This window comes from Hippocampus zosterae, chromosome 1 (genome assembly GCF_025434085.1).
Source record: "Hippocampus zosterae strain Florida chromosome 1, ASM2543408v3, whole genome shotgun sequence".
Lineage (NCBI taxonomy): Eukaryota > Metazoa > Chordata > Actinopteri > Syngnathiformes > Syngnathidae > Hippocampus > Hippocampus zosterae.
In genome coordinates this window covers 15,440,387-15,467,434 of record NC_067451.1, presented here as the reverse complement: position 1 = coordinate 15,467,434, position 27,048 = coordinate 15,440,387, and the positions used below count along the sequence as shown (strand labels likewise).

The window sequence follows — 27,048 nt, the reverse complement described above, 5'->3', positions numbered from 1 at the left end:
ACAATATAAACGCCCCCCACCCCCCAAAAAAAAAATAAAATATATATATATATATATTAGAGCTGTCAGTTTAGCGCGTTTTTATTGGCATTAATTTAAATGAATTTTAACGGGATTAAATTTTTTCTCGCGAGATTAACGCGGCACACGTCACAAGCGGATATTACGTTGCTCTATAAATACACCAGAAACAAAAGAACGAGGGCGCTGCAGAAGTCCACGCCCATGTCTGTTTTGCCAGCCACGGCAGCGCGAGACACCGAAAACGGATACTTAAAGAGTTTATGAATGGAAAGTTTACTTTTAAAAAGTTGCCAGATAGCTTCACTGACAAGACCAAAGTTACCTGTTCTTCACTCTCGGTGTATCATACAGGTATACGATGTATGCCACTGACGCGATTGTTACTTGTTTGGAACTATGTTGTGTGGAAGGTTACAGCGTTCCCTGTCCATATAAATAGAGCGGGTGTCTCTGTGTTCGCCTGACAGTGACAGTGCGCTACAGTGGTAGCGACCTAGCGAAAGTAAAACGTCTCCAGTGTTGTCATCGAACCAAGTGTAGTCATTTGAAATGAGGTAGACACAAAACCGTAGAGAGACTTCCGCGCAAGAAGGACCAACACAATCAACATATCCTTACTGTGTTAGAGGGAGTGAACCCCCCCTTTCAGAATGGTTTGCCCCTGCAGCACGGGGGAAGTGCGTGTGCTTGTTTGTACGGCCGGCAGTTTCGAATACAGCGGCACATAATGAACACTGGTGTCCGGTGTCTCGTTTTTCTTCAACAAACATACAGAAACAGACTGCTGTATTGAAAGCAAACTTGAGAAAAACGAAGTATGCAACCATGGTTTAAATCCACTATAGGCTGAGTACTAGTGTCCCTTAGATGTGCACTTTATAATGTTATATTGCTCTGTTTTGATTTCATTAAAAAAAGCTGTTAAAGCAGCTGTTGAGTGACAAAATATATTTTTTCACTATTATTGATGGACAGTAATATTGTGTGAGAGATTATGTGAATAACTGCACCAAGTGAAAAATGTTCATGTAAAATTGAAAATCGAAATTGTTATTTCAGTAAATATTTGCATTTGGCACATAGGAAACTGATTCATGATTCCATGTTGATGAGAGCGTTAAAATGGGAAAAAAATAGGACAAAAAATGTAACAGGAAATTCAGAAACGATAAAAAATGTGTGAGTAATCACGATTAATTTTTTAGTCCATTTGAGTTAATTATGACAGTTGCATTTTTAATTAGATTAAATATTTTAATCGTTTGACAGCTCTTATATATATATATATATATATATATATATCCATCCATCCATCCATCATCTACCGCTTATCCGGGGCCGGGTCGCGGGGCAACAGCTTTAGCAGGGAAGCCCAGACTTCCCTCTCCCTAGCTACTTCTTCCAGCTCTCCCCGGGGGATCCCGAGTCGTTCGCAGGCAAGCTGGGTGACATAGTCTCTCCAGTGTGTCCTGGGTCTTCCTCGGGGTCTCCTTCCGCTGGGACATGACTGGAACACCTCACCGGGGAGGCGCTCAGGAGGCATCCGAATCAGATGCCCAAGCCACCTCATCTGGCTCCTCTCGATGTGGAGGAGAAGCGGCTCGACTCTGAGCCCCTCCCGGATGACTGAGCTTCTCACCTTATCTCTAAGGGAGAGCCCGGACACCCTGCGGAGAAAACTCATTTCAGCCGCTTGTATCCGGGATCTCGTTCTTTCGGTCACGACCCATAACTCGTGACCATAGGTGAGGGTTGGGACGTAGATCGACCGGTAAATTGAGAGCTTCGCCCTTTGGCTCAGCTCCTTCTTCACCACGACAGACCGATACAACGTCCGCATCACAGCAGACGCTGCACCGATCCGCCTGTCGATCTCCCGCTCCCTCCTAGCCCCACTCGTGAACAAGACCCCAAGATACTTGAACTCCTCCACTTGGGGTAAGATCTCCTCCCCGACCCGGAGGGGGCACTCCACCCTTTTCCGACTGAGGACCATGGTTTCAGATTTGGAGGTGCTGATTTTCATCCCAACCGCTTCACACTCGGCTGCGAAACGCTCCAGTGAGAGTTGGAGAGCCCCGTTTGAAGGAGCCAACAGCACCACATCATCTGCAAAAAGCAGGGATGTAAAACTGAGGCCCCCAAAAGGGACCCCCTCCACGCTTCGGCTGCGCCTAGAAATTTTGTCCATAAAGGTTATGAACAGAATCGGCGACAAAGGGCAGCCTTGGCGGAGTCCTACCCTCACTGGAAACGATTCCGACTTACTGCCTGTAATGCGAACCAAACTCTGACATCGGTGGTATAGTGACCGAACAGCCCGTATCAGGGGGTTCGGTACCCCATACCCACGAAGCACCCCCCACAGAACTCCCCGAGGGACACGGTCAAACGCCTTCTCCAAGTCCACAAAACACATGTAGACTGGTTGGGCGAATTCCCACATACCCTCAAGGACCCTGCTAAGGGTGTAGAGCTGGTCCACTGTTCCACGGCCGGGACGAAAACCACACTGCTCCTCCTCAATCTGAGGCTCAACTTCCTGACGGACCCTCCTCTCCAGCACCCCTGAATAGACCTTACCAGGGAGGCTGAGGAGTGTGATCCCTCTGTAGTTGGAACACACCCTGCGGTCCCCCTTTTTAAAAAGAGGGACAACCACCCCGGTCTGCCAATCCAGAGGCACTCTCCCTGTTGACCACGCGATGTTGCAGAGGCGTGTCAACCAGGACAGCCCCACAACATCCAGAGCCTTGAGGAACTCCGGGCGGATCTCATCCACCCCTGGGGCCTTGCCACCGAGGAGCTTTTTAACCACATCGGTGACTTCAACCACAGAGATAGGAGAGCCCACCTCAGAGTCCCTAGGCTCTGCTTCCTCCAAGGAAGGCGTGTTGGTGGAGTTGAGGAGGTCTTCGAAGTACTCTGCCCACCGGTTCACAACGTCCCGAGTCGAAGTCAGCAGCGCCCCATCCCCACTGTACACAGTGTTAGTGGTGCACTGCTTCCCCCTCCTGAGACGTCGGATGGTGGACCAGAATTTCCTCGAAGCCGTCCGGAAGTCGGCTTCCATGGCCTCATCGAACTCTTCCCACGCTCGGGTTTTTGCCTCGGCGACCACCGAAGCCGCGGTCCGCTTGGCCAGTCGATACCCGTCAGCTGCCTCTGGGGTCCCACAGGCCATAAAGGCTCGATAGGACTCCTTCTTCAGCTTGACGGCATCCCTTACTGCTGGTGTCCACCAGCGAGTACGGGGATTGCCGCCACGACAGGCACCAACCACTTTACAGCCACAACTCAGATTGGCCGCCTCAACAATAGAGGCACGGAACATGGTCCACTCAGACTCAATGTCCCCCGTCTCCCCCGGAACATGGGAAAAGCTCTGTCGGAGGTGGGAGTTGAAACTCCTTCTGACAGGGGATTCCGCCAGACGCTCCCAACAAACCCTCACTATACGTTTGGGTCTGCCAGGACGGACCGGCATCTTCCCCACCATCGGAGCCTACTCACCACCAGGTGGTGATCAGTTGACAGCTCCGCCCCTCTCTTCACCCGAGTGTCCAGAACATGCGGCCGCAAATCCGATGATACAACTACAAAGTCGATCATCGAGCTGCGGCCTAGGGTGTCCTGGTGCCAAGTGCACATATGGACACCCTTATGTTTGAACAAGGTGTTCGTTATGGACAATCCGTGACGAGCACAGAAGTCCAATAACAAAACACCACTTGGGTTTTGATCGGGGGGGCCGTTCCTCCCAATCACGCCCCTCCAGGTATCACTGTCATTGCCCACGTGAGCATTGAAGTCCCCCAGCAGAACAATGGAGTCCCCAGCAGGAGTACTCTCCAGCACACCCTCCAAGGACTCCAAAAAGGGTGGGTATGCTCCCACCGCAACCCTCTCGTCTACCGGTGTGAACCCCAATGTACAGGCACTGAGCCGGGGGGCAATGAATATGCCCACACCTGCTCTGCGCCTCTCACCGTGAGCAACTCCAGAGTGGAAGAGAGTCCAACCCCTCTCGAGAGAACTGGTACCAGAACCCAGGCTGTGTGTGGAGGCAAGTCCGACTATATCCAGTCGGAAATTCTCTGCCTCACACACCAGCTCGGGCTCCTTCCCTGTCAGAGAGGTGACATTCCATGTCCCAAGAGCTAGCTTCTGCAGCCGAGGATCGGACCGCCCGGGTCCCCGCCTTTGGCTGCCGCCCAGCTCACATTGCACCCGACCCCTTTGGCCCCTCTCATGGGTGGTGAGCCCATGGGAAGGGGGACCCACGTTGCCTCTTCGGGCTGTGCCCGGCCGGGCCCCATGGGTGTAAGCCCGGCCACCAGGCGCCTGCCAACGAGCCCCACCTCCAGATATATTATATATATATATATATATATATATATATATATATATATATATATATATATATATATATATATATATATATGATGTGCAGCCAAAAGTGAATAAATTAAATGATTAGAAATACAAGGATACATATTTATCAATTATGTGACTATATTGTTTCATTAATTATATCAATTTAATCTAAAATAAAATAAAAAATAAATAAAAATTGTACTGTGTCGATGTGTGGCCAGCATCGATGTAAATTAATCCAATGCGATCGATGTAGCTGGATCGCATGGCAGACACAACGATACAGCAAATAAATATATATGTAACGTTAAGCCCCTTACGTATTTATGCTTTTTTTTCCTGTGTGTACATTCATAAAATATACTGTGGATACAGCTGCCAGTTCCAAACCTGCCTTTACAAAGACACAAATATTCTCACATTTTGAAATGGCATTGGATATCATTAGAACGTGCAAGTTGCCTTGATATTGTTGCCTGTTGCTGAATATTGAATGGACATTGTCATGCTCCACTTTCATCAAATGGGTTTTCATTGTAGGTAAAAAAAAAAAAATCAATATTGCAGCTTTTATTGATGACTAAATGTCTTCCAGTCATTTTGCAGCCAGTGAATGCGTCACCACTACGAGAAAGAGAACAAAAGTGGAATGATCTGGAGGTGTATTGTGGGCATCCTTGTTCGATTTAACACAGACAAGGGAGGCTTGACAGGCCTCATGTTACTCATTTGATCTGTCTGAGCAGGGGGCCAAGAGACTGCAAACGGCCCGTTGCAGCTGATCACAGTAAATAGGGAGCTTACAGTAAATACCGAAAGCAAGTACAGCTCCGCAGGCTTATCGCTGCGCGCACGTGTGTGTGTGCGTGTGCGTGTGTGTGTGTGTGTGCGGCTGCGAGGTGACATGAGGCTTGATCGCGAATTGGCCTCTTGCTAGATCCTCCCATGGTGGATCCTTTCAGATGCATGAGCATCCTTCTCAAAAGATGGGAACATTTTAGCTAACTGTCAGGTTTGCTGGAATTATTATCAGGCGGGTTTGGTTCAGAATAGGCAGATTTTAACTTGGTAGGTCAACATTTCAATGTTGTTGGAGGATTAGCGAGCTTTCAAATGGAAAGAAGATTGTGGAATAAAGCCGTGTCGACCCACAGTCCATCAAACTTGGTCTAGTGACAAAAATACAGTGCTGGTTGTGAAAAAGCACTGGAAAGTGGAGCAACACGAGTAACAGAAGAGTTACATTGGGGCAAATTTCTCAATCCAAACATGCTAGAACTTAATCTTGTCTGCATCATTGAACATAAATTATGCCAAAGTGTTTCAATAGCGCAATCTCCAAGGTGTGTTCAGCATAAAACTGCCAATAAGAAATGGCATGTGCACACTTTTGGAAGCATGACACTGACATATTTCCAACGACAGAAAACGACACCCGTTCAAACATCACAGCAGAAAAATAGCAATAGCTGGCAAATATGAGCGAGATGACATTAGAGCAGTGGTTCTTAACCTGGGTTTGATCGAACGCTGGAAGTTTGATGAACCGGTCTCAGGGGTTCAACGGAGCCTCTGTCATGGAGGTTAAGGCACACCCGACTCAAAATGTCAATCAGTTATGACACGCCTGCTTGGCCATCACTGGCTTGTTCATTTTGTGCACAATTAAAAAAACATGTACTTATGTCTTGAAATGTTATTTGGGTTTTTTCTGGTTTTAATAAATATGTTTTTTTATGTCGTTAATTTGTAAAAAAAGTACATATTTTTATTTTTCACTAATGAAGGGTTCGGTGAATGTGCATATGAACTGGTTGGGTTCGGTACCTCTAACAAGGTTAATAACCATTACATTAGAGCAACATGATTGGACACTAAAGAAGTGCTTTTGGCAATAGCATTCATTCATTTAGTCACCATCATTTATTCATCATTGCTATTCATTCATTCATTCATCTTCCGTACCGCTTGATCCTCACTAGGGTCGCGGGGGGGGCTGGAGCCCATCCCAGCCGTCTCCGGGCAGTAGGCGGGGGACACCCTGAATCGGTTGCCAGCCAATCGCAGGGCACACAGAGACGAACAACCATCCACGCTCACACTCACACCTAGGGACAATTTAGAGTGTTCAATCAGCTTGCCATGCATATTTTTGGAATGTGGGAGGAAACCGGAGCACCCGGAGAAAACCCACGCAGGCCCGGGGAGAACATGCAAACTCCACACAGGGAGGCCGGAGCTGGAATCGAACCCGGTACCTCTGCACTGTGAAGCCGACGTGCTAACCACTGGACTACCGGGCCAATCTAATTACATTTAAAGTTGATAAGGTGAATAACAAAATGAGTGTGCTTGCTTTGCTATTCACGTAATTGGTGAAAAATGTGGTACACATCTGTGCCTTGGATGCTCCCTTGACTCAAGCTCACAGTAAAAGAGGCCAAAAGAGAATATCTGTCGGACGTTATTCAAACCAACCGTCACAATCCACGCGCACTATTTAAAACGATAGATTCTGTACTCAAACCCCCTCTGCCTACTTGCTCGGATTCTTCACCCGAGATGTGTAACAGATTCCTTGATAAGTTTTTCATTGATAAGGTCTCTACAGCTAGGACTCCGGTCTCAAATACCGCATCTGACCCCTCTGTCCATGTTCCATGTTCAGCTGTACTAAATTCTTTTGAAACTGTGTCCTTGGCGCTTTTGGAGGATGTAGTTCGCCAGACGAAGCCAGGGTCTTTAAAAATACACAAATCGAATATCTCCGATGTTTGAGTTGACATTGACTTTTTTTGTTTTTTTCATGTTTTAAAGCGCAACCAAGCGCAAGCAGGAGGGCTTGTTCCTCTCGGATATGTACAAGGATACATATTTATCAATTATGTGACTATGTGTTTATACAGCTAAGAGGAATGTCGGTCAAGTGAGTTTCCCCTCGGAAGAAAAAAAAGTGGATATTGGTATTTCCTGAATAAGCCCGGAGAACACCCACTTTGTCTCCTTGCACTTTTCCAACAGGGTAGGTCTTGCTCGCAAACCATTCGGCCTTCATCTCATGCAGGGTGGTAACAGAGGTCAAAGCCCTGTTTTGTACAGACCACCAGTTAGATATTGCAAAGTCTTGGAATGCCCCATTTTGGATTTCTTATCACGATTTATTAAAGCTTTAATGAAAGATTGGCTGACACTATGCTGATATAATCTTTACAGTGAATTTCAGTAAAGCTTTATGTTTATCACGCTGTTTGGAGTTTGCAGGGGGAAGCAGGACTGTCCGAAGAAGCCGCAGTACTCAGAGAGAAAGGCCGGCGGAAGCCGACGTTCAACCGCTGGAACTTGGAACTATGAGGCAGTTGTCCATTGATATTTTTGAAATGATTATTCTGAACATGTTTTAAAATATTTCTCTCTCTCTCTCTCTCTCTTTCTCTTTCTCTCTCTCTCTCTCTGCATGTTCTGAATTCCTGATTGTACGATTGCCAGTGTCACGCTGAGCAGATTAATGTTGCTTGGAGGAGTTGTGCCATTGTGGATGTCGGTGTGGTGGTAGGCCCCAGTTTAATTCACATTGTTCTTCTGTAGACCACAATGATTATTGAGACTCGACAATCAGCGCCTCTGCTGATTGCGGTCAAGTCGAGCAATTCGATGTGATAAAAAGAATGCAACGCAACATAATTCTTGGCCAATTAATATGTTCATTCTGCATTCTAGCACTCACGTGTGAGAATGCAGAAATCAATCAAAGCTAATTTTCATACGGTCATACTGTATGCAAATCTGGAACTGCATGCCATTTAGTTTGGCCTTGCCTCGCCTAACCAACTAAACACCTTTTTGAATAATTCTTCACCAACAGCCTTGTTAGAAAGCTACCATGGAAGATTTTCATGCTCTTCTTTTGACATCATCTCTTCCTTTTGTTTAAATGTGTGGTTTCTCTCCACCCATCCCTTCTGCAGATCTCATTCTGAAGTTTCATCTGTAAAGGAGGAGGAGGAGTAGTCGTTGGGTTGCCGCCCCTGCTCTCTGGCGCCCTGAATTCCACTTCACATCTGGAAGCCATCTTCTCTCTCTTTCTCGCCCCCCCCCAACCCCCTCAAAGACTCGCTGATTTTTAGTGTAGCTCTTTGCTGTGATGTAAATAACCCTATAATCATACTTGTGCCCTCAGTTTGCCACCCTCCATGCTCTGCGTGTGTTTTCACATCCAAAACACTCCTCCACCTATTTCTTCACCATCCTAAAATGAGATTCATGGTGTGCTTAAAAACAAAGCCATCTTCATCACTTCTATTAAAGGCTTTACATCAAGTGTGTGTGTGTGTGTGTGTGTGTGTGTGTGTGTGTCATATGGTTGCACTGAACAACATCGCCAATCTGCTTTCGTAAATTTCGAGCACATTCACGTAATGGTAGTTGACCCTAACTGTTTTTTCCTGACCATTTCTAGCATATCTGTCTCCTCTGTTATTTCCCAAAGGTTGCCAGAATACTTTTCCCTTAAAAGGGTTTGTATGATGCGCGAATGTATAAATAAAACTGACTTGGCACAACTTTACATTCCTGGGTTTGCAGTCCAATGGCTTGATTGTCAGTTTAGTTATCCGGTGAGAAAGGTTAGTTCGTTTTCTGTGTTTTTTTTTTTTAATCATTGCTTTGGTTTTATATTAACTAGTCAAATCAAATGCCTTTTTATAAAGTGTCAGCAGGAAGCAAAAGTTTCTTCTCTATGTGGAGATTACATTTTGTTTTCATGTCAACTAAACTCATGTTTAAACTGCAAGTGTTTATTATAATCATAAAAAAATGATCGTTGATACTGTGCCATCTTAAAATATCTCTACTGTGGCAACATCAAGGCAACCTCTAAAATGTGAATAAAAGATACTATTCATAGATCACCGACCATTAAAGCTGACGTCGGAGAAGTATCTCAAGTTGTAAGCAGTTGTTTGATTTTTGTGTATGAAGGTTTAGGACACGGAGGCTCTCTAAGCGGGGTTTGTGGCAGACGTAGTTAGACTTTTTATGAGTTAAATTGAAAGATAAGAATTAAATGAAGATGCTTTCCCAAAAAATGCGTAATTTACTCTTTAGGATTACATGATGGTAAAGTAGTAGTTAGCAGGTTTGCCTCATTGTGGAAATGTTCCGAGCTTGAATCTCAGGTCAGGCCCTTCATGTTCTCTCCGTGCTTGTGTGAATGTCCTCCGTTATTACGGCTTCCTCCCACATTCCAAAAACATACATGTTATCTTAATTAAAGCCTCTAAATCAGATGGGTCAAACACGAGTGAGTTTAATCTCCCTCGCAGGATGAATTTGGTAGTAAAAAAATATTGTAGTGACCCTGGAGTTATGTGTTGTGGTCAGTGTTGTATAATTTCCAACACTCTGCAAGGAAGTGAATGTGTACATGGACTATATGGGTGAAGTCCTGATTTGTGATTAGATGAGAAATCAAAAGGGGAGGGTAGGAGGTAAGGAAGAGGGAGGTGTGAACTTTTGTTATTTCAGCGTGGTTACGGCTGCCAGTGACCCATCCTGTGTGTATTGAAGAAACTGCTAATCGACCACCTCCTTTTCAGCCTTTCAACATCTGGTTATGCATAATGCGATAAGAACAGATGACCCAAAAAGTAAATAAATAAGTGGTAGATTTTTTGTTGTTGTCATTTCTAACAATGCTTTTTATGAATGAAATGTACACATTTGGAAAGCCTGTTTATTTCCCTTTTAAATTATGCCACATTTGCAACAAGCAAATCTCTCTCTCTTTCTCTAGATAGATAGATAGATAGATAGATAGATAGATAGATAGATAGATAGATAGATAGATAGATAGATAGATAGATAGATAGATAGATAGATAGATGGATAGATGGATAGATGGATAGATGGATAGATGGATAGATGGATGGATGGATGGATGGATGGATGGATGGATGGATGGATGGATGGATGGATGGATGGATGGATGGATAGATAGATAGATAGATAGATAGATAGATAGATAGATATTTACATTGACCTTCCATCCGAGGCCTTTGCCACATCGTCACACTAATCATGTCAACTGTACTGCCTCGTAAAATTAGTAAAGCACCTTATAAGGAAGACAGCAACATAAATGAGTGTAGCTTTGCAAAGTGCCTATTGTAGAACAAACATAATGAACTTTTTTTTGTTTGTTTTGTTTCAGAAAACAATAGTTGTATGTGTGAACAGCTCTAACAGTGTGCTCATCCTGGGACAATCAATGGTGAAACCGAGCTTTTCCATGGCAACATAATGTACTTGTCACAGTGGATTAAAACAAGCATTGACTTGTCTACTGATGTACTGAGTGACAGTCACGATGGAGGACTGAACATGACATCTCTGTCCAAGCTCTCACATGGTTTGTCCAATGACCCGATCATGCCTCTCTAATCAGGATGCCTGAGAGATGCACGTGCGGCACACACTGGATGCACACACATTAACACATGCGCGCGCACACACATTCTGACACGATCGTGTGTCCTAGCCGTTGCATCTACTAGTGCGCAAATTGTCCTCCGAGTGAGGACAAAAAAAAGGTACGAGTACAGTAACAATTCAGCACACTAGTAGGATATCGAATTAATGCTCAAATTCCTATTTTCTTGTAAAAACTCTACAATATACAGGTGTGTCACGTTCTCTCACGCACACGAATGCACGTACGTACGTACATACATAGATACATACGTACGTACGCAATCAAACGCGCGCGCACCCACGCACAAAGCAACAGATCCCTCCGTCTGTGTTTAGGATTACAGTGGTTCCATCACAGTTAAAGATAACTGCTTAATCTGAAGCGCCCTTGACTTGTCTCTGTCAAATATTGTCATTCTACTTTTTCATACACGTAAGAGCAGGAGCAATGACAAGATGCCTTCACAAAAATGGAAGTTGTGCTCCTCCATATGGATCAACTAAAATGATAGTTACAAATATGCCTTAGAAATACAAAACAAAACACAAAAAACACGCTTTGTTAATTGAAAATGTTGCATGGACAAAAAACCGCTTGAAAGTAGAATTAATTGCTCTATAGAGGACCTTTTTAAACGTAATGATGACACAGCTCCTTACTGGATACGAACTTCAACAAAGCATATACTGGACCGCATGTATTGATCATCAGTCACTACTGCCCGCATCCCACAAACTCGTCATCTGCGCCTAAAGCAAAGTCAATTACACTCTAACGCGCGCGCGCACACACACACGCACACACGCGCGCGCGCACACACAAAATGCTGCGTTAAAAGTGTATGAAAACAAACAAACAAACAAAAAACACTTACGGTGTTCCCTGGATCTCAAATGGCCTCAGAGTGAAATCATCCCTCAGTGAGTGAAACCAAGACATCAGCGTTGTTGGTGGACTAATGATTGGATTATTTGTCTCAGTCCTGCCCAGTTTCCTCGGCTTTCCCACGATGCATTCAAGGACAGCTCGGAAATTTCCCGCCTACACGAAGTACAGAGTACTTGCCTTTTTTTGATAACCTATACTTTTTATGATCACATCATCGCTTTTACATTTATTACATTTAAAAACATATTACAGCCCTTGGTATAATTCATAACATGGAACATTTCGACATGGATAGTAACAGATGCAAGTAAAATAAAGAACGGATGACACAAGTTAATTTTACTACTAAAACAATGTTTATAGCATATGCACTATCACCGGATATGGTCATCTAGGAAATCGAATATATGCAGTATATTTTGCAGTTCTGAGTTTAGGAAAGTCTGAACTTTTGTGATTTGCCGTGTTCCAAGGATCCAATTGCTGACGGGAACAAAATTGTGATGGGGGCGCGTCTTGTGACACGGCAACACATGAATGCATTGATTTATAAATTAGACCAAATCACTTCAAAGCCAAAAATAATGCTATATATATTTTCACAATTCACATAAGGCGAGGCGCGACCCTGATGGTACAGAAAATGGATGGATGAATAATGTTTGATTGATTTAGTAGAAAATATTTTTTAATGAAAATGTGTACTTGTTTATAAAATAGAAATATTTAATTATAGAGTATCCAACTGATTCCGTAACCAATTTACGCTATGAATGTTACATTTTGACCCAAACACTGCCGCCTAGTGTTGATTTTTGGGAGCACAATTTACTATCGAAAAACCTTCAGGTAAATTTTTGTTATACATCACAAATTTCTTCATAATATGGCAAGAAATATGTTAGCCGATGTCCCAGTTTATCCCAGTAAGGCTTAAGACGTGTGTGTGTGGTACATGTGGCTTGAATTGCACATATTTACATTATTTCCCTATACCGTATATAGATCGCTCCCCTGCTTTTTGTACACTGTATGTAGGAGGAGATGGACTTCACGAAGTGGTTGATCCTGGACAGTCTGTGGTCTGTTGGTAAGCAAGTCCAACAGCCAGTTCCCCACTCATCAAATGTTTGTACCTCAATGAAGAAATTGCCTCAAAAATGATTACAGCTCCATTTTCTAAGTAAACTGTGCTCCCAGAAGTTAATTTTGTCTTAATATTATACTGCTGCTTGATTCATTAATGATTATACAAACACAAACATGTGACCCCCAGCCACAATAGCCAATTTGAATTGTGAACATTATTGACATAGATTTGATAAATATAGAAGTTATAAAACAAATTATATGGGTAAATGACAACATACAGTGTAAACTCTACCAAAGAATGCCAATATTGTTATGCAGCTCACGTGAATGACAGTAATGAGATTTCAATAAGTCCGCTTTGACACTTGAAGAAAAAGATTGTTTGACTTGAAGATTAAACTTGCTTTTACTGCATACAGTACCGTTACTTAAGGAAAACAGAAAGGATACATCATTAGTCTTTAAGACCAATTTATGTGCCAACGATCGTGTGCATGAATGTAATTTTATAGGACCTGACTGTTTAGAAACTGCACCAATGGAAAACAGGCACATACACCATTTATTCAATGATTTACGTTGTAACATGACAAATGCCCACAAAAACTCCTACATATTTTTTGCAGCCAAAATATACATACTCACCTGCGAGCTAGCAGTTTTAAAATTACAACTGCAGAAGACCCTTGAATGAGTTTCATAGTCAGAAAAAATACTTGATCAAAGTACAAAAATTGACTGGATAGCAACTTGTCACCCACAGGTGACGCATTATAACTTCCCAATTTGCTGAAACTGGCTGAACAATCCATCATCTGCCCGCAGGGGAAATGACAGAGTCCTGGTTTTATAGTAGTGTGGGTCTGAGTGAAGGTTCTGGATGACATCTGTGAGGAGGTGTGCACGCTCCACACCAGAACCTGGCGCATCATAACCAAGCTTGGTGAAGTGGACATGAAGGTGGTAGTAAGACGGCTGGTAGTGCAAGTAGACTCTCAGCTTGCTGGCTGGGAGGCTGTAGTGGTGCAGAATTGCCTCCTAACGGCACAGAGCACATTATTAGATTGGTGCCATCATATTAACATTAGTTCCAAAGTGCTTAAATAAAGTGTGGTGTCACCTTTCCTTTCTGGAAAATGTTTTGAAGGAGTGGTAAATGCTCTGATGTCAGATCTCTCAGACTTTTGATGTTTCTCTGATGTGTGATGGCAATTAGGTACAAATTCTCCATCTGAAACAAACAACCAAGTAAATGTTTTCAGTGGCACCAGACATAAAAACGAACCAGAACTTGAAAAAAAACATGGTTGCGTCTTAAATTCTTTCTATGGCTGTATGTATCATGCATGTTTCACCTGTTTCTGGTCCCATTTGAAATCTGGGAGGAGGACAAAACCAAGCTTAGGGTGTGGATCTTCAAACACTATCCGCTCAGACTCAGCCTTCTTCTCCAGGATGTTATATACCCACTAGGGAATTAATGTGATGTCAAGAACAACATCAGCACAGGATTGAAGTGTCAAACCTTTTCCAGGCTCACTAACCTGCACACTAAAACTCTGATTTTGGATGAAGGGAAGAGTGATGGATTGGTAGTCGTCCGGTGTCTCCTCCACCAGGACACTCTCCTGACGCTGGTATTTCTTCACATGCTTCTCAGTGGCTGGACACACCACAGTCACCTTCATCTCTGAAGAAGACAAATCGACAAGTGCGGCTTTTCTTCGTAACAGATGGGTTATTGTATTTGATGGAAAAGTCATATCCGTACCGTTAAGGTGAGGTGGAGCTTGGAGCCGATAGGTGCTGTAGATGTCATTCTTTAAATCGAGCTTTAAGGTCGATGCAGTGAATATTTCAGACAGGGTGTCTTCTATGATGGGAGTCTTCTCCAGAATGACTACAGCATTCTGGTCAGCAAACTGATGAGCATGTAAACAACCCAAACATAAATGTAGAGAAAGAATACTTTTGTTTTTTTTCTTTTTAAATAATTGTACATAATGCACACTCTCAGGCTGACCCCCTTCATATTAAGCCTGTCTTTACTTTGTGAGTAAAATAATAATAATAATGATAATAGAATACTCAATTTATCTCATAAAACCTGTTTAATCCCGCCAGAAAACGTAACAGTCTAGTTATAAATGATCAAACCGGAGGTCGACATCAAAACGAGAATTTCTCACTCTCGTTTGAATACGAATTAAATCATCGCCAACATTAAACTCAATCGCGCCAAGAATGTGCGATATCGAAAAGACGTTAGTCGCTAAATAATCATATCTACCTTTCCGTGGACGAAGATTGTTTTCTCCCTGGCAGAATCACTCAACACGGTTGTGGTTTGAAAAGTAGAAAGAACATTTTTTTCAGCTTGCTCTCTATTCTCTCCTCGACCATCTTCGTTGTCTACTTTTGTCTTCTTGGTTCTTGGAGAAAAATCAATTGATGCATCGGGATTATTTTCACGTTTTGTTGAAATATCCGCCATGTTTGACGCCGCTTCCTCAAAGATTGTTTATGACGAAAAGATCGTTCACTCTGTACTCAGAACAAAGCCAGCAATTTGTTTTTCGTTGAGGGGATCGTTGAGAGGAAATAACGCGCATCAGCAATATTTTTTGTTGTTCTGCATTTATTTAAAAAACATGTCATTAAAATTTGTTGAAGTTATCGACAAGTTATCACAGTATTGCCCACAAAATATACACAATTCAGATTTTGGTTTTACAATTTGTACTCTCAAACCTGAATATGTAGATAAGCACAGGTCGTTAAAGACCTGTCAAGATCACATGATTCGTCAAGTAATGTCCTCCCATTCTAATTCATTCGAATCACACACACGCGCACACACACACTAACACACACACACACACACACACACGCACACACACACGCGCGCGCGCACACGCAGTTTGAAAGAGATTTCGAAATGAGCAGTGTGACAATTCCATTTGATTCGGTTGATTTGTTAATTCCTTTGGATTAACTCAACTGTTTTACTGATCATCAAAGTACATATTCATCGCAACTGTCCATATTTTCGTCATTACAAATTTGGAAAATTAATAGCCACTGAACCAATAACTTGCCAACGACGCGTGTTACAATGATTGACATCGTTTTTAGCCAATCGTCAATGCTCTTTGTCTAGGGGTAGTCTTATATCAGAGTTGACCAATGAAGATGCAGAATTCAGACGCTAATCGGAAGTTTTGAAATAGGAAGAGCGCAGATGTGCATTTCATCTGATGATGTTTACCCCGACAGAAGCTACGGATGTGTGATACCTTATCTGTTTAACACCAACTTCATGCAGATGGCTAAATGTGTCAGTTGGACGTCATAGCAACATGTACATTACTTTCCATAAATGTTTTATCGTCGTTCTTCACGCGTTTGTTGTCGTTGCGAGACAAGGTAACCCTTCAAACTTTTCAACGTTATATCCTGTAATATTAAAGAACGAAGTTAGCATGAAGAAGAATGGCTCAGTGGCATTTGAAAAAAATACTTCGAGTCAAGTGTATAATCTAATTTAGCAGCGATTTTTAATGATTAGATGCTTGTTATCCAGTTTGTCGTTGGATGAAGTTGTTATAAAATACAGTATATGAGCGTTTGTGTGGACTCCAGTTCGCTAGCAGAGATTTATCACTTCCTCTCTGCATTTTCAAGTTCAACATTTTCAGGTATTTATTTTAATGTAGCTCAAACAGTTTTTGTTTTTTGCGCAGACAGACGAAATGTTCTTTTCATCGTTGCTGACGATTTGAGGACATCTTTGGGCTGTTATGGAGATGTAACAGTAAAATCGCCAAACATTGACCAACTCGCTTCCAAAAGCCATGTTTTTCTCAATGCATTTGCACAGGTTAGCCAACTTGGGTATTTTAATAAATGTTAGACTGCAAACACATACACTGTAGGAATTTGCTTGCACGATTGAATGCTTTTTTGATTGTTGTTGTTTGCAGCAAGCCGTGTGTGCGCCGAGTCGAACATCCATGTTAACAAGTCGCAGACCAGATACAACCAGGCTTTATGATTTTAAATCCTACTGGAGAGTGCATTCTGGAAACTACACCACTCTTCCACAGCATTTTAAATTACAAGGTTATGTTACCATGTCTGTAGGAAAAGTTTTTCACCCAGGTAAATTGACTTAAGACAAACTGCATACATTTGCTCACGTTCTTCTCATTTGCTGCATTTTTCGACAATCTGTTTTGTCGTTTCTGTTTGCAATTGAATATTGGAGACAATGGTTGTGCTCCTTTTGTCTGCAGGCATCGCCTCAAACCACACCGATGATTATCCTTACAGCTGGTCAATTCCTGCATACCACCCTTCTTCATTCAGGTTTGAGAAAGAAAAGGTACCACCTAAAATTAAGGCTAATAGGACAGTATTAAACCTGTACAATGATAATTCTGTCTTGTTTGCGACCAGACCACACTGACAGCACTTTAATAAACTGACTACCACTGAGAAATAAATTCAGGATATTTGGCTGTGAAATTTCAGGATGAACCTAAAACACATTAAAACACATTATAATCTTTACAGGCTTGTGGTGTCGTGGTGTCCTCGCCCAAGGTCGTTCGGTTTAAGTTCGTAAATTGGCTGAGTTCATGACCAAAAAACTCTGCATCTGCATCTGTACCTCTACCCTTGCCATCTGCACTTCTACATATGCCTTCTGCCCTTGCCTTGTGCCCTTGCCTTCCACCTCTGACCATTCATTACATTCTATTCCGTCTCCAAACCCACCTTGAGTCACCTACAATCTGTCTTCCATCTCCCAAACCTGCCTTCTACCACCTATTAAAGAGCCTTACTTCAAGATACCTGCCTCCTGTATTCTAACCGGTACACCATCCTGTACCCTATATACCCCAAACTGATCCAGCATAATTTTCCTCCCCAACAGCATAACTCCCGCTTGCCTTTAGGAGCACCACATCAAATTTTGGTTTGTCAGGTTAAATGATGAAACAACCTTATTAAATCAGTCTTGGGGGACAGGCATAATAAAATAAGTGAGTTGGTTGGAGTTGCGTGTATGCCATTGGTCTGGGAGTTTTATCAGGCGATTTCCAACTTCAAAGCTGCTTCCCACTCTGTCTGGTCCGGAGGGCAGTTTGAATACACACAAAAAAAAGGCCCGTAGACGTTCCCCAGGTGAAGTATTACGTCTCCTTATCGCAAGTTTTTTTTTTCTTTCTGAATATTAGCAAGCCTTTGTAAAGTGAAGTGTGTATCTCCACGTCTATCATCTGAATTTTCGAATGTAATGACGTTGATGAAATTAGTAACGAAAGTTATTGTGAGAATGGATAATTGAATGCGTGCGGCAGTTTCTCGGGTCTTGCTGATTAGTTTGTATTAAATTGTGTCTCGTTCTCCAAAGTGGCAAAGTTTGTCATTATACTGTTTGGCCCAGCTGTTAAATGTGTGAATACAGCGAGCATAAGTGGAAAAAAAGTTTAACAACAATTTGTTGAAAGGTCAATCGAATCAGTGATTGACCAGTGCCCTAGAAAGCAATATGTGCAAATACATCTGTTCCTCAACTTTATTTTCAGATGTGTAAAGGAGAGGATGGTCGCCTCCATGCCAACCTGCTGTGTGCAGTGAATGTCACGGAGCAGCCTGGAGGAACGCTGCCTGACATGGAGAGTGGAGATGAGGCTGTGAGACTTTTGAAGACTCAGGCCTCTGATGGTAATCCCTTCTTCCTGGCCGTGGGCTTTCATAAACCCCACATTCCCTTCCGGATACCGCAGGTATGCTATGAAATGCTTACAGTTCTTGGGATCTTAACTACACAATGTTTTTAATGCAACCAATCAACATGGTCTCCCTTCCAAAAGTATTGCAACAGTGACTAGTGGTGTAAGTAGACTAAAAACATTAAGGTGGAACATAAAAAAAAAAATATATATATATATATATATATATATATATATATATATATATACACACACACACACACACACACACACACACACACACAGCACTATTGTACTGTAGTAGTTCAGTAGTATTTACCAATGTTAATGTAGAATAGCAAATTGAATGTAATGACGATTAAGAAAACTAATGTAAAAGCCCACACTCTCTGCTGATGGCAAGGCGTGCCCTGCCAACCATGGAAACAAAAACAAACCAACACACTAGTATGTCAATATTTTGATTTTACAAACCGTACCAAAACAAGTTTTTGTTCATGCTCGATTGACATATTTGAGCAAAAGCACATTCTAATCACAATAATAACATCCATACTTTTTTTGTATTCCAGGAGTATCTACGCCTCTATCCAATAGAACAAATGACTCTGGCTCCTGACCCAAATGTTCCGATACACCTTCCCCCTGTGGCCTATAATCCTTGGACAGACATTCGGAAGCGAGACGATGTCCAAAAGCTCAATATTAGTTTCCCGTATGGACCAGTTCCAAAAGACTTTCAAGTATAAATCTTACTTGTGAACTTTTTTTTTTTTTTTGCTTTAACATAGCTAATCACTTTGTATCTCCTTTTGAAAACTACGTCATTGTCCTATAGCTACGTATCCGACAGCACTACTATGCTGCCGTGTCCTACTTGGATGCCCAGGTTGGACGGCTGCTCAGTGCCCTTGATACCCTGGGGCTGGCTCAGAGTACAATAGTGGTGTTCACCTCGGATCATGGTTAGTCATGAGTAGTGAAAATGGTTTGTGTGGAATTTTCTAAGTAAAACATGCTGAGCTATTGCTTTTGCAGGAGATTGGATTCAGCAATGTTTTTGTGTGTTGGGCGTACTCGCATTATTGAGGTGCCTCAATTGAATATCAGCCACCAGAGGGCAGTGTTGTAACAGTAATATGGCTGTTTTGTTTCAGGTAGATACCTAGGCTAATTTTATGAATAAAGTGCACCCCATATTAATATTCAAATTCAAGAGCCTGGTAAGATAGGGAAATCTGAACTTATTTCGTAGTTACCGTGTTGTTCTCATTCCTATTTCATACCTGTCAACTTTGGGAGTGCCAACCTGTATAAACTACCAAAAAAATCCTTATAAAGAGCAAAAAATCCTTATAACATACCAAAGCATTTTATGTCAAAATAACTGCAGAAAAAACTCACGAAACTGTCAATGATATTTATTGTAGATCTCCATAATACAATGTCTGGTTAATGTCTAATCATCATTCTACTTAGTGGCATTACTGTGTTCAGAGTTGTATTCCTGCTTTACTTTTTTCACCAACTCAAAATCATTGGGAGTTGGTGAAAAAAAAAACATGGAAATTTTCAGACTCCGTATGATTTGTGCGATACGGCCATATACGTAAGAATCACCACAAAATCCACATGAACTATGGCTAAACCGTATGAGTTGACAGGTATGCTGTTTTGTTTCAGGTTGGTCGCTAGGGGAGCACGGTGAATGGGCAAAATACTCCAACTTTGATGTGGCAACACGCGTGCCTCTTATATTTTATGTCCCTGAGCCTCCTGCATCTTACAGTGTGCTGAAAGAATCTACCTTTCCTTTTGTGGATGTCTTTAGCCCATCAGAGGTCATCTTCAAAAGTAAGAACCTGCATTTCTAAAAACACCATAAATAGAACCTACATTTTGTGGTGCATTTGAATTTAGTTGAGAAAAGGGGAAAAAAAGACTGTTGACAACGTTGGGACTATGTTCACTATGGTTCGGGTTAATACACAAGCTACATCAAGAAATTCTGTCTTTACAAAGACAATGCCCAGTTTCACAGTATGCCACTCTCTGAAGGCTGTTTCTTTTTTTTTTTTTATCTTAAGTGCAGTTGCCTTTTATAAATCATTTCCTCAGTTTGAGACTTCTTGAAAGTGAGTGACTCATGTCGTTTTGAGTGACTCATGTCTTTTCTAGCTGATCAAGTTGTGAAAAATGTGGTGGAGCTGGTGGCTATTTTTCCAACCGTCTCCTACTTGGCTGGTCTGAAAACACCTCCCCCCTGTCCTGGAATTTCTTTCAAGGTAAGTGTAATCATGCTTCAAATAATTCACATGACATTTTTTTTAAAACAAAACTAAGCAAAATGGGTCAGACATCATTTGGCATGTTAGTACATCTGGACTAAAATGTTGCCCTGCTATTTTGGCTGAGATGAAGCAGCAAAATAAACAACATTATTAAATACATAGATTCCATACAGCCTAACGGTGCTGCCTCTGAGAACTATTAGCCGCATTGACTCATGGCTAAAACAAGAGCGTAAGCCCAACAACCGTAATTGCAGCAATGCAAGCGTCAGTGTATCCACAAATGTCCTGAAGGCAGCACTGCAATGTTGTAAGCTTCTCATTAAATCATAAAAATCAACCAAACCAGTTTGTATTCTTGGTCGTGCGACGAAAATTATAAATGCACACACTAGAAGTCGATTGTCTGAAAAAAGAATTCCGATGATATGAACAGCTGGATGTCTTGTGTACCCTGCAACAAATCGCTTCACAAAGCTGCTCACGCAACACCTCTGGCATGCCACAAACATGAAAGTGGTGTCGTTGGTGTAAAACCTTCACCCACCACTTCTGTGCGAGGTATTGTTGAGAACGCAGTTGTTCTATGCCAGGGGTGCTCAAACTTTTTGGATCGAAGATCTACTTTTCGATGAACTAACCTCCCGGGATCTACCCTAACCGACACACGCACACGCACGCGCACACGCACGCCCTGATAAGAAGCAGCCTGAAACTGAGGCATGCAACGCACTTTTGTACCTCATATGCCAATCACGCGCCACCATAAATTCAAGATTTACCTGCTTTATTTTATTTTTAAATATTTTTTTGCTGAAAATGAGACTGATAAGATGATTAGGGTGCAGTGTACATTAACACAAAAAATATATTATTAACATGTACAAAGACACACAAATGGTTGTTTATTTTTCTCCTCGACACTCCTCGGATCTACTTGGGACCTGTCTTAGATCTACCGGTAGATTAGGATCTACCTAATGAGCACCCCTGTAATCTAAGCGGTATTTTCATTGTTTGTTCTCACACTTAAAGTATGGTAAACATCAGAATACTCTGGGCACAAAGGGTTCCTGACTTCCCATAAAGGCTGCCCAACTGCCGGGGTCTTTTATAGATAGCCATTTGTCAGCATGAGTTTAAAAAAAAAAAAAGAAAAAGGTCCTTCTATTTATATAGTGCTTTTCAGAGTGCTAAAAGTTGCTTTGCTTACCATGAAAAACAACAAAACTAAAGTGGCTGCTCTTGCAGTAATCTACTCTGTGTGATTATTGCCTTTATTAGAATTTGTGCGGTGGAGGAAGTAAGTGAGGGACTGAGCTAGACAATGTTTTTTTTTTTTTTTTTAAGGGTAGAAAACAGTCCGTTTTGTTTGCTTGGTTGACATGTGGATCAATTGACAGGTCGCGATCCAAAATCACACAGAGGTTGCAAATGTGTGGTATGTGGCGAAGGTCTTGAGAAAAAGAGAATGTAGGAGTTGCAGTTGTGAGGATGAATTGCTGTCTCTTGGTGAGGTAAGATCTGAAGAGCTGAGATGCGACTTCTTATGAGCAAGGTTATTTCAAAGAGTTTCAGAGGTGAAGGGATTTGGGGGAGAGGAGGTGATCACATTGCGATGGATGGTTTTGACTTGTTTAGAAGAATGAGAGAGGATTCAATCTCACTTTTCAAACAGCCGAATGATCTTGAGATGTAATCTCATTGTTGGAGAAGTTTATGTGGAAAAGGAGCCTTTGGGAGTTGTTAAATGTAATGTGTATGAGATGTGAGTAGTAATTGGACCGGGCTGTGTGAGTGTTCTTATAAAATAAGAGGTGTAAGATGGGAGGCAAACTGTTTGTTTTCTTGTCCAGCCTTTCCAGTTGTTGCTCGAGACTCAACAGTGTATATACTTGCATCAGTAATCACGTCAATTCTTTGAAGTTACCTCTGCACGAGTTGGTCATCGAACGTGATCTGAGGACTTCCAATACGTCACTCCACCTTAAACAGTCTGTTGAAACTCATAGTATACAATCAACATGAAATGTTTCATAACAGATTCTGTGGGGAAACTACATACTTGTCCCTGCAGATGAAAAGGAATTAATTCTGCCCTTCACCTCTGCAAATCGGGGGCATTCTCCCCCGAAAAAGTCCAAGTGGACGTTGTCTCTCCTAATTTAAATTTTCTATAACCCCCCCCCCCCCCCCCCCACACACACACACACACCGCAGCTTACTTGGCACAGGCTTGAAAGTTTGCTACATTCTCTCCTTGACCTGTGTTCGCGACCAAGTGTGTTGGCCTCTCTGGTCCGCAAACCAAAGCCTGATGGGAGCACTTTTGACATACATGTAGATTTGATTGATGGCAAGTCGACAGTCACCAAATTAGCTGTACAGTACTGATAACTGCTCCACAGAACATAAAGAAGATATGCCTATGAGTATTTTTATATGCTCAGCTTTGAATTAATGACAGGCCTAGTCAGTTCTGACCAAACCTTGGGTCAATCTTGTGACGGATTTAAGCCCGTTACTTAACACTGATAAATAAAATGTGTCACATTATAAATTAAAAGCATGGGGGGAAAGCAGTATAGTCCAGAGTTTACGGTGGTTTGCGTTGACATTTCCTTTTTTTCTTCAGGAGGAGCTGTGTACAGAAGGAAGGAACTTAGCGCATGAATTCAAACCCAAAAAGACAAAAAATAATGAGGAGGCAGTGTCTTTCAGCCAGTATCCGCGGCCTGCTGATACACCGCAGGTACAATCATTGTTGTTTTAAACACTGACATGTATGTTTCAGCCCACGCCTCAATTTCAATGAAGTTTGGGCCTCGCAGAAAGAGTGAATAAAAACAATGATTTACACATCATCTGCACACTTCATTTTTCGACTGGACATTTTCATTGTGTCACAACTGAACCACCGGGTACAAATAAGTCGTGTTTATGGTTAGAAAAGGAACACAGATAGTCCAAAGGGGCAAAGAAACCATTTCTGTACGGTAGGGGAATCATCTTTACAATGTTGCCCATTCCTGGTCTGGACAGTTACAGTATGTACCCTTTGCATGAGAATGCCGACCCTTCGGGGTGCTATTAAGAAAAAAAATGATTGTAATGCCATGAAAATGGCATTACAATTTTTTCATTGCGAGTTTTAAAGCGCGTTGTACTGAAAGTTAAAGTAACTGGAAGGCACTTCAACATTTTAATGAGTTATGATAACGATAGCCAAAAGAAAAGAATTATTTTTTAACATTTCAATTCAGCAGTACAACACGTGTAGAGCAATCTAAAATAACACAGTGAACAACAATAAATGAATACACCTTCAAATGTAAACATCCTAATCTGTAAGTTGTGATATGACCGTAGCCTGAACTTTTCGCCCAACTCTGTGATCAATATTCGTTTACCCTCTACCGAAACTATTCCAACGGGTTACTAATTGTACTCTTCTCAAAGAAAGTCTAAAACATGAAAAATCTAATGTGATCATAATGGTCGATGGTTAACTGAGTGCACTTATAATGGGCTTTATCTACGCCATAAGGTGTCACATTCACTTTTTGGGAATCATCGGCGTTCTTAAAAATATGGAAATTCAGACAAAATGTCCCAGAAGTAAATTTCAATAGATTGGCAGCTCTGTGTGGGTACCTTCTTTCGTGTTTTCTGTCGTAAACACGGTATTGGCTATGTACCACTTAATGTGTCCCAATAAATATTATATAGGCATTGCAATGAGTTTTGGTCACTTGGACCTACTGTGTAAATCCAGCCAGCGCTGATTTACCCTCCATCTGTGTCTATCTGAGACCATGATGTCTGATGATCGAAGGCATAATTCAGTAGACCTGACATGACGGTGTCCTAAAATGTCCGCCGTACAAAGAGATATCTGCTTCAAGTCTACCGTGTCACATTTGTCATCATCTGTTAGGAGAACTCGGACCTCCCTGACCTCAAAGACATCAAGGTGATGGGCTACTCTCTGCGCACCTATGACTACAGATTCACTCTATGGCTGGGCTTTGACCCCAAAACATACCAAGTAGGAGTTCACTCTTCGCAAATAACCGCACAGCGTTCACTCTGTCTTTCTCAAAGCGCGTCTGTAGAATAACTGAGCGTCTGTCTCGTGTGGTTGACATTTGCCACTATCATCAATTTGTAAAGGTCAACGTGTCTGATGTTCATTCTGGGGAGTTGTACATGCTGGTAGACGACCCCGGTGAGGACAACAATGTCTATGATGACTTTGAGCAGCACAGCATGATGATGATAAGGACGAAGATGAAGAACATGCCACCTGTAAGTTTGCGTGATGTCCATTCGTTTAGATTCTTGAACGACGTGACTCGTTGGTTTTTTTCCTGCCCAGACTGTGAGCGTACAGACGAGGATGAAGCTGCAGCTCCTCTACCTCACAGCAGGAATGAAGATCAATGCAAGGGAAGCACGATGACTGATGGCTGTGGAGTGCATAAAATACAAGAGAATACACAACATCGTGAGCTATAATGCACTTTCACAGGCGATAAAACCGAAGAAAGGGAAAAAATATTGGCTGTTTGTATTTTTCTACAAAACAGATGCAACCCGTAATTAAATATCTAACATGCTCCATCTCAATTCACGTTTGAGCTTCAAAGATCATAATCGGCAACTTTTTTACAAGGCAGCACACAAGGTCAAATTTCAATAGCGCACACTCTTGATAAACCGCTTTAATTAGTTGAAAATTATTCACATCATTTTATATGCTGCTTCCTCAAGGAATATTGAAAAGGAGTGGTGTGCACGTTAAGAGTTTCACTCTGTGTTACCTCCACAGGTGCTGTGTTAAATGAAAAAAAATAAGCGTGACATGGAAAAACTAACTAAACAGTTCTTAAATATACTTTTGGGATAAAAATTCTGTTGTCTGTCTCTTATCTGAATGTTTACATCATCTTAAACAAAGTTGTTACTGGTGTAACCTGTTTTTTGACTATTTTGTGTGGATTTTTACAGTGCGGGTCAAAATGACCCACAACATAATCAATGTGATTTTTTTTCAACATATGAGGGTTCACAGTAATATTTCTAATGCACTTTGTCACCTTGAAAACAAGTGATTATGGTTTTCCAGTTGATAAATATGTTGCACTGCTATCTTTATTGTTCTGCGTGTTAAAGTTTGTCTCTTGAATGAGGTATTAAAAAAAATATTTGTACAGTACTAAACACTGAAATTTGACACCTCCTTGTTTGTTTGATTTGCACACAATCGCGGTGTTGCTGAGTCTTCTTTGACATTCTGCAGTGATGCCTATCGACCATCCTGATGCTTTCTTTTTTGAACTTTCAAAGAGAAAAAAACAGGTTAGCTTTGTCTACCCCTGTTGTTTTCACTGGCAGTTTTAGAGACATGAATTGTCACACTTGGGCCCTCATGAGGAGAAGGGTTTCGGATAAAGAATGGAAAGAGAGATAAAATGTTGTGAATGTATATATTTTTTAATGATCATAATGTGTGGGGAAAATTGTGTATATGAGCAAAAAAGCTCCCATCTTTAACAAATATGTGACTTTTAATCATCCTGGTCACGACTAAATATGTTGGGTTATTCTCCTGCTCTTGTCGAAATGGTGGCAAAAGTATTGCAATACACTTTAAAACATACGAAAGACTCACCACTAAAGCAATTGTGTCGTACCTTCATCTATACAAAAACGCTTTATAATTCTGTTACATTACTGTTTCATGCCAGGAGTATACATGTTCGCGCTTCTGTGATCACACATTACCTACTTGAGTGTTTTGTAGCGGACCCAACGGTGGATTTTAGCATGTGCGAGATGTACAGCGATGCACCCCCCGCACCTTAAAATAAGTGCTCCCTGTTGTACTCAAGCGCAAAGGCATAACCTGTCACAGCTTGCAGTTTGGATGAGGATTGAGAGCATCCTCCCTCAGCTTTAGGAAAACTAGGGGAGATGCATGGTGGTGTGTGTGTCTTCTCGGCATGTGCACGTTTAAAGAAAATGTAGATTACGACGTAAATAATTCCCACCAGATCAAACCTTTTCTGTGCAGGAGCAAGTGATGTCAATTTCTCTCTCTCTCTTTCTCTAATGATGTCATTCCGAACACTACTTTATAGAATGCCACTCTTTAAAAGTGGCA

General features: G+C 41.9%; 3 protein-coding genes across 6 annotated transcripts in view; 1 reads left to right on the top strand and 2 right to left on the bottom strand.

The window, feature by feature from the left end:
• zgc:66433 (uncharacterized protein LOC321250 homolog) overlaps positions 1-11,888 on the bottom strand; it is a 45,756-nt gene extending 33,868 nt beyond the window's left edge. Inside the window, exon 1 of one of the 2 annotated variants that reach the window (XM_052070886.1) lies at positions 11,745-11,888. In XM_052070886.1, the coding sequence (XP_051926846.1) occupies positions 11,745-11,809 (65 nt within the window). In that variant the 5' untranslated portion in view covers positions 11,810-11,888. The remainder of the gene's footprint in view (positions 1-11,744) is intronic. The other variant, XM_052070894.1, reaches the window with a different exon arrangement.
• Positions 11,889-13,391: 1,503 nt separating this feature from the next.
• dcps (decapping enzyme, scavenger) lies at positions 13,392-15,392 on the bottom strand. The gene is made up of 6 exons (XM_052071253.1): positions 15,141-15,392; positions 14,622-14,772; positions 14,395-14,540; positions 14,206-14,319; positions 13,971-14,081; positions 13,392-13,888 (listed from the first exon to the last, which is right to left on the bottom strand). The coding sequence occupies exons 1-6, from the start codon at positions 15,342-15,344 to the stop codon at positions 13,622-13,624; spliced, it is 993 nt and encodes a 330-aa protein (XP_051927213.1). The 5' UTR covers positions 15,345-15,392; the 3' UTR covers positions 13,392-13,621.
• A 662-nt stretch (positions 15,393-16,054) lies between these two features.
• On the top strand, positions 16,055-26,113 carry ids (iduronate 2-sulfatase). 3 transcript variants are annotated; one of them, XM_052062390.1, is made up of 13 exons: positions 16,055-16,276; positions 16,594-16,730; positions 16,834-17,011; positions 17,146-17,234; positions 18,445-18,645; positions 19,164-19,334; positions 19,430-19,556; positions 20,275-20,445; positions 20,770-20,876; positions 23,518-23,634; positions 24,820-24,855; positions 25,056-25,190; positions 25,261-26,113. In XM_052062390.1, exons 1-13 carry the CDS (start codon positions 16,210-16,212, stop codon positions 25,342-25,344), a joined length of 1,620 nt encoding a protein of 539 aa, XP_051918350.1. In that variant the 5' UTR covers positions 16,055-16,209; the 3' UTR covers positions 25,345-26,113. The 3 variants fall into 3 exon arrangements, with proteins under 3 accessions (XP_051918350.1, XP_051918340.1, XP_051918359.1); XM_052062380.1 differs by having other exon boundaries at positions 16,056-16,276; positions 24,820-24,930; XM_052062399.1 differs by lacking the exons at positions 16,594-16,730; positions 16,834-17,011 and having other exon boundaries at positions 16,056-16,276; positions 24,820-24,930.
• Positions 26,114-27,048: the final 935 nt, after the last annotated feature.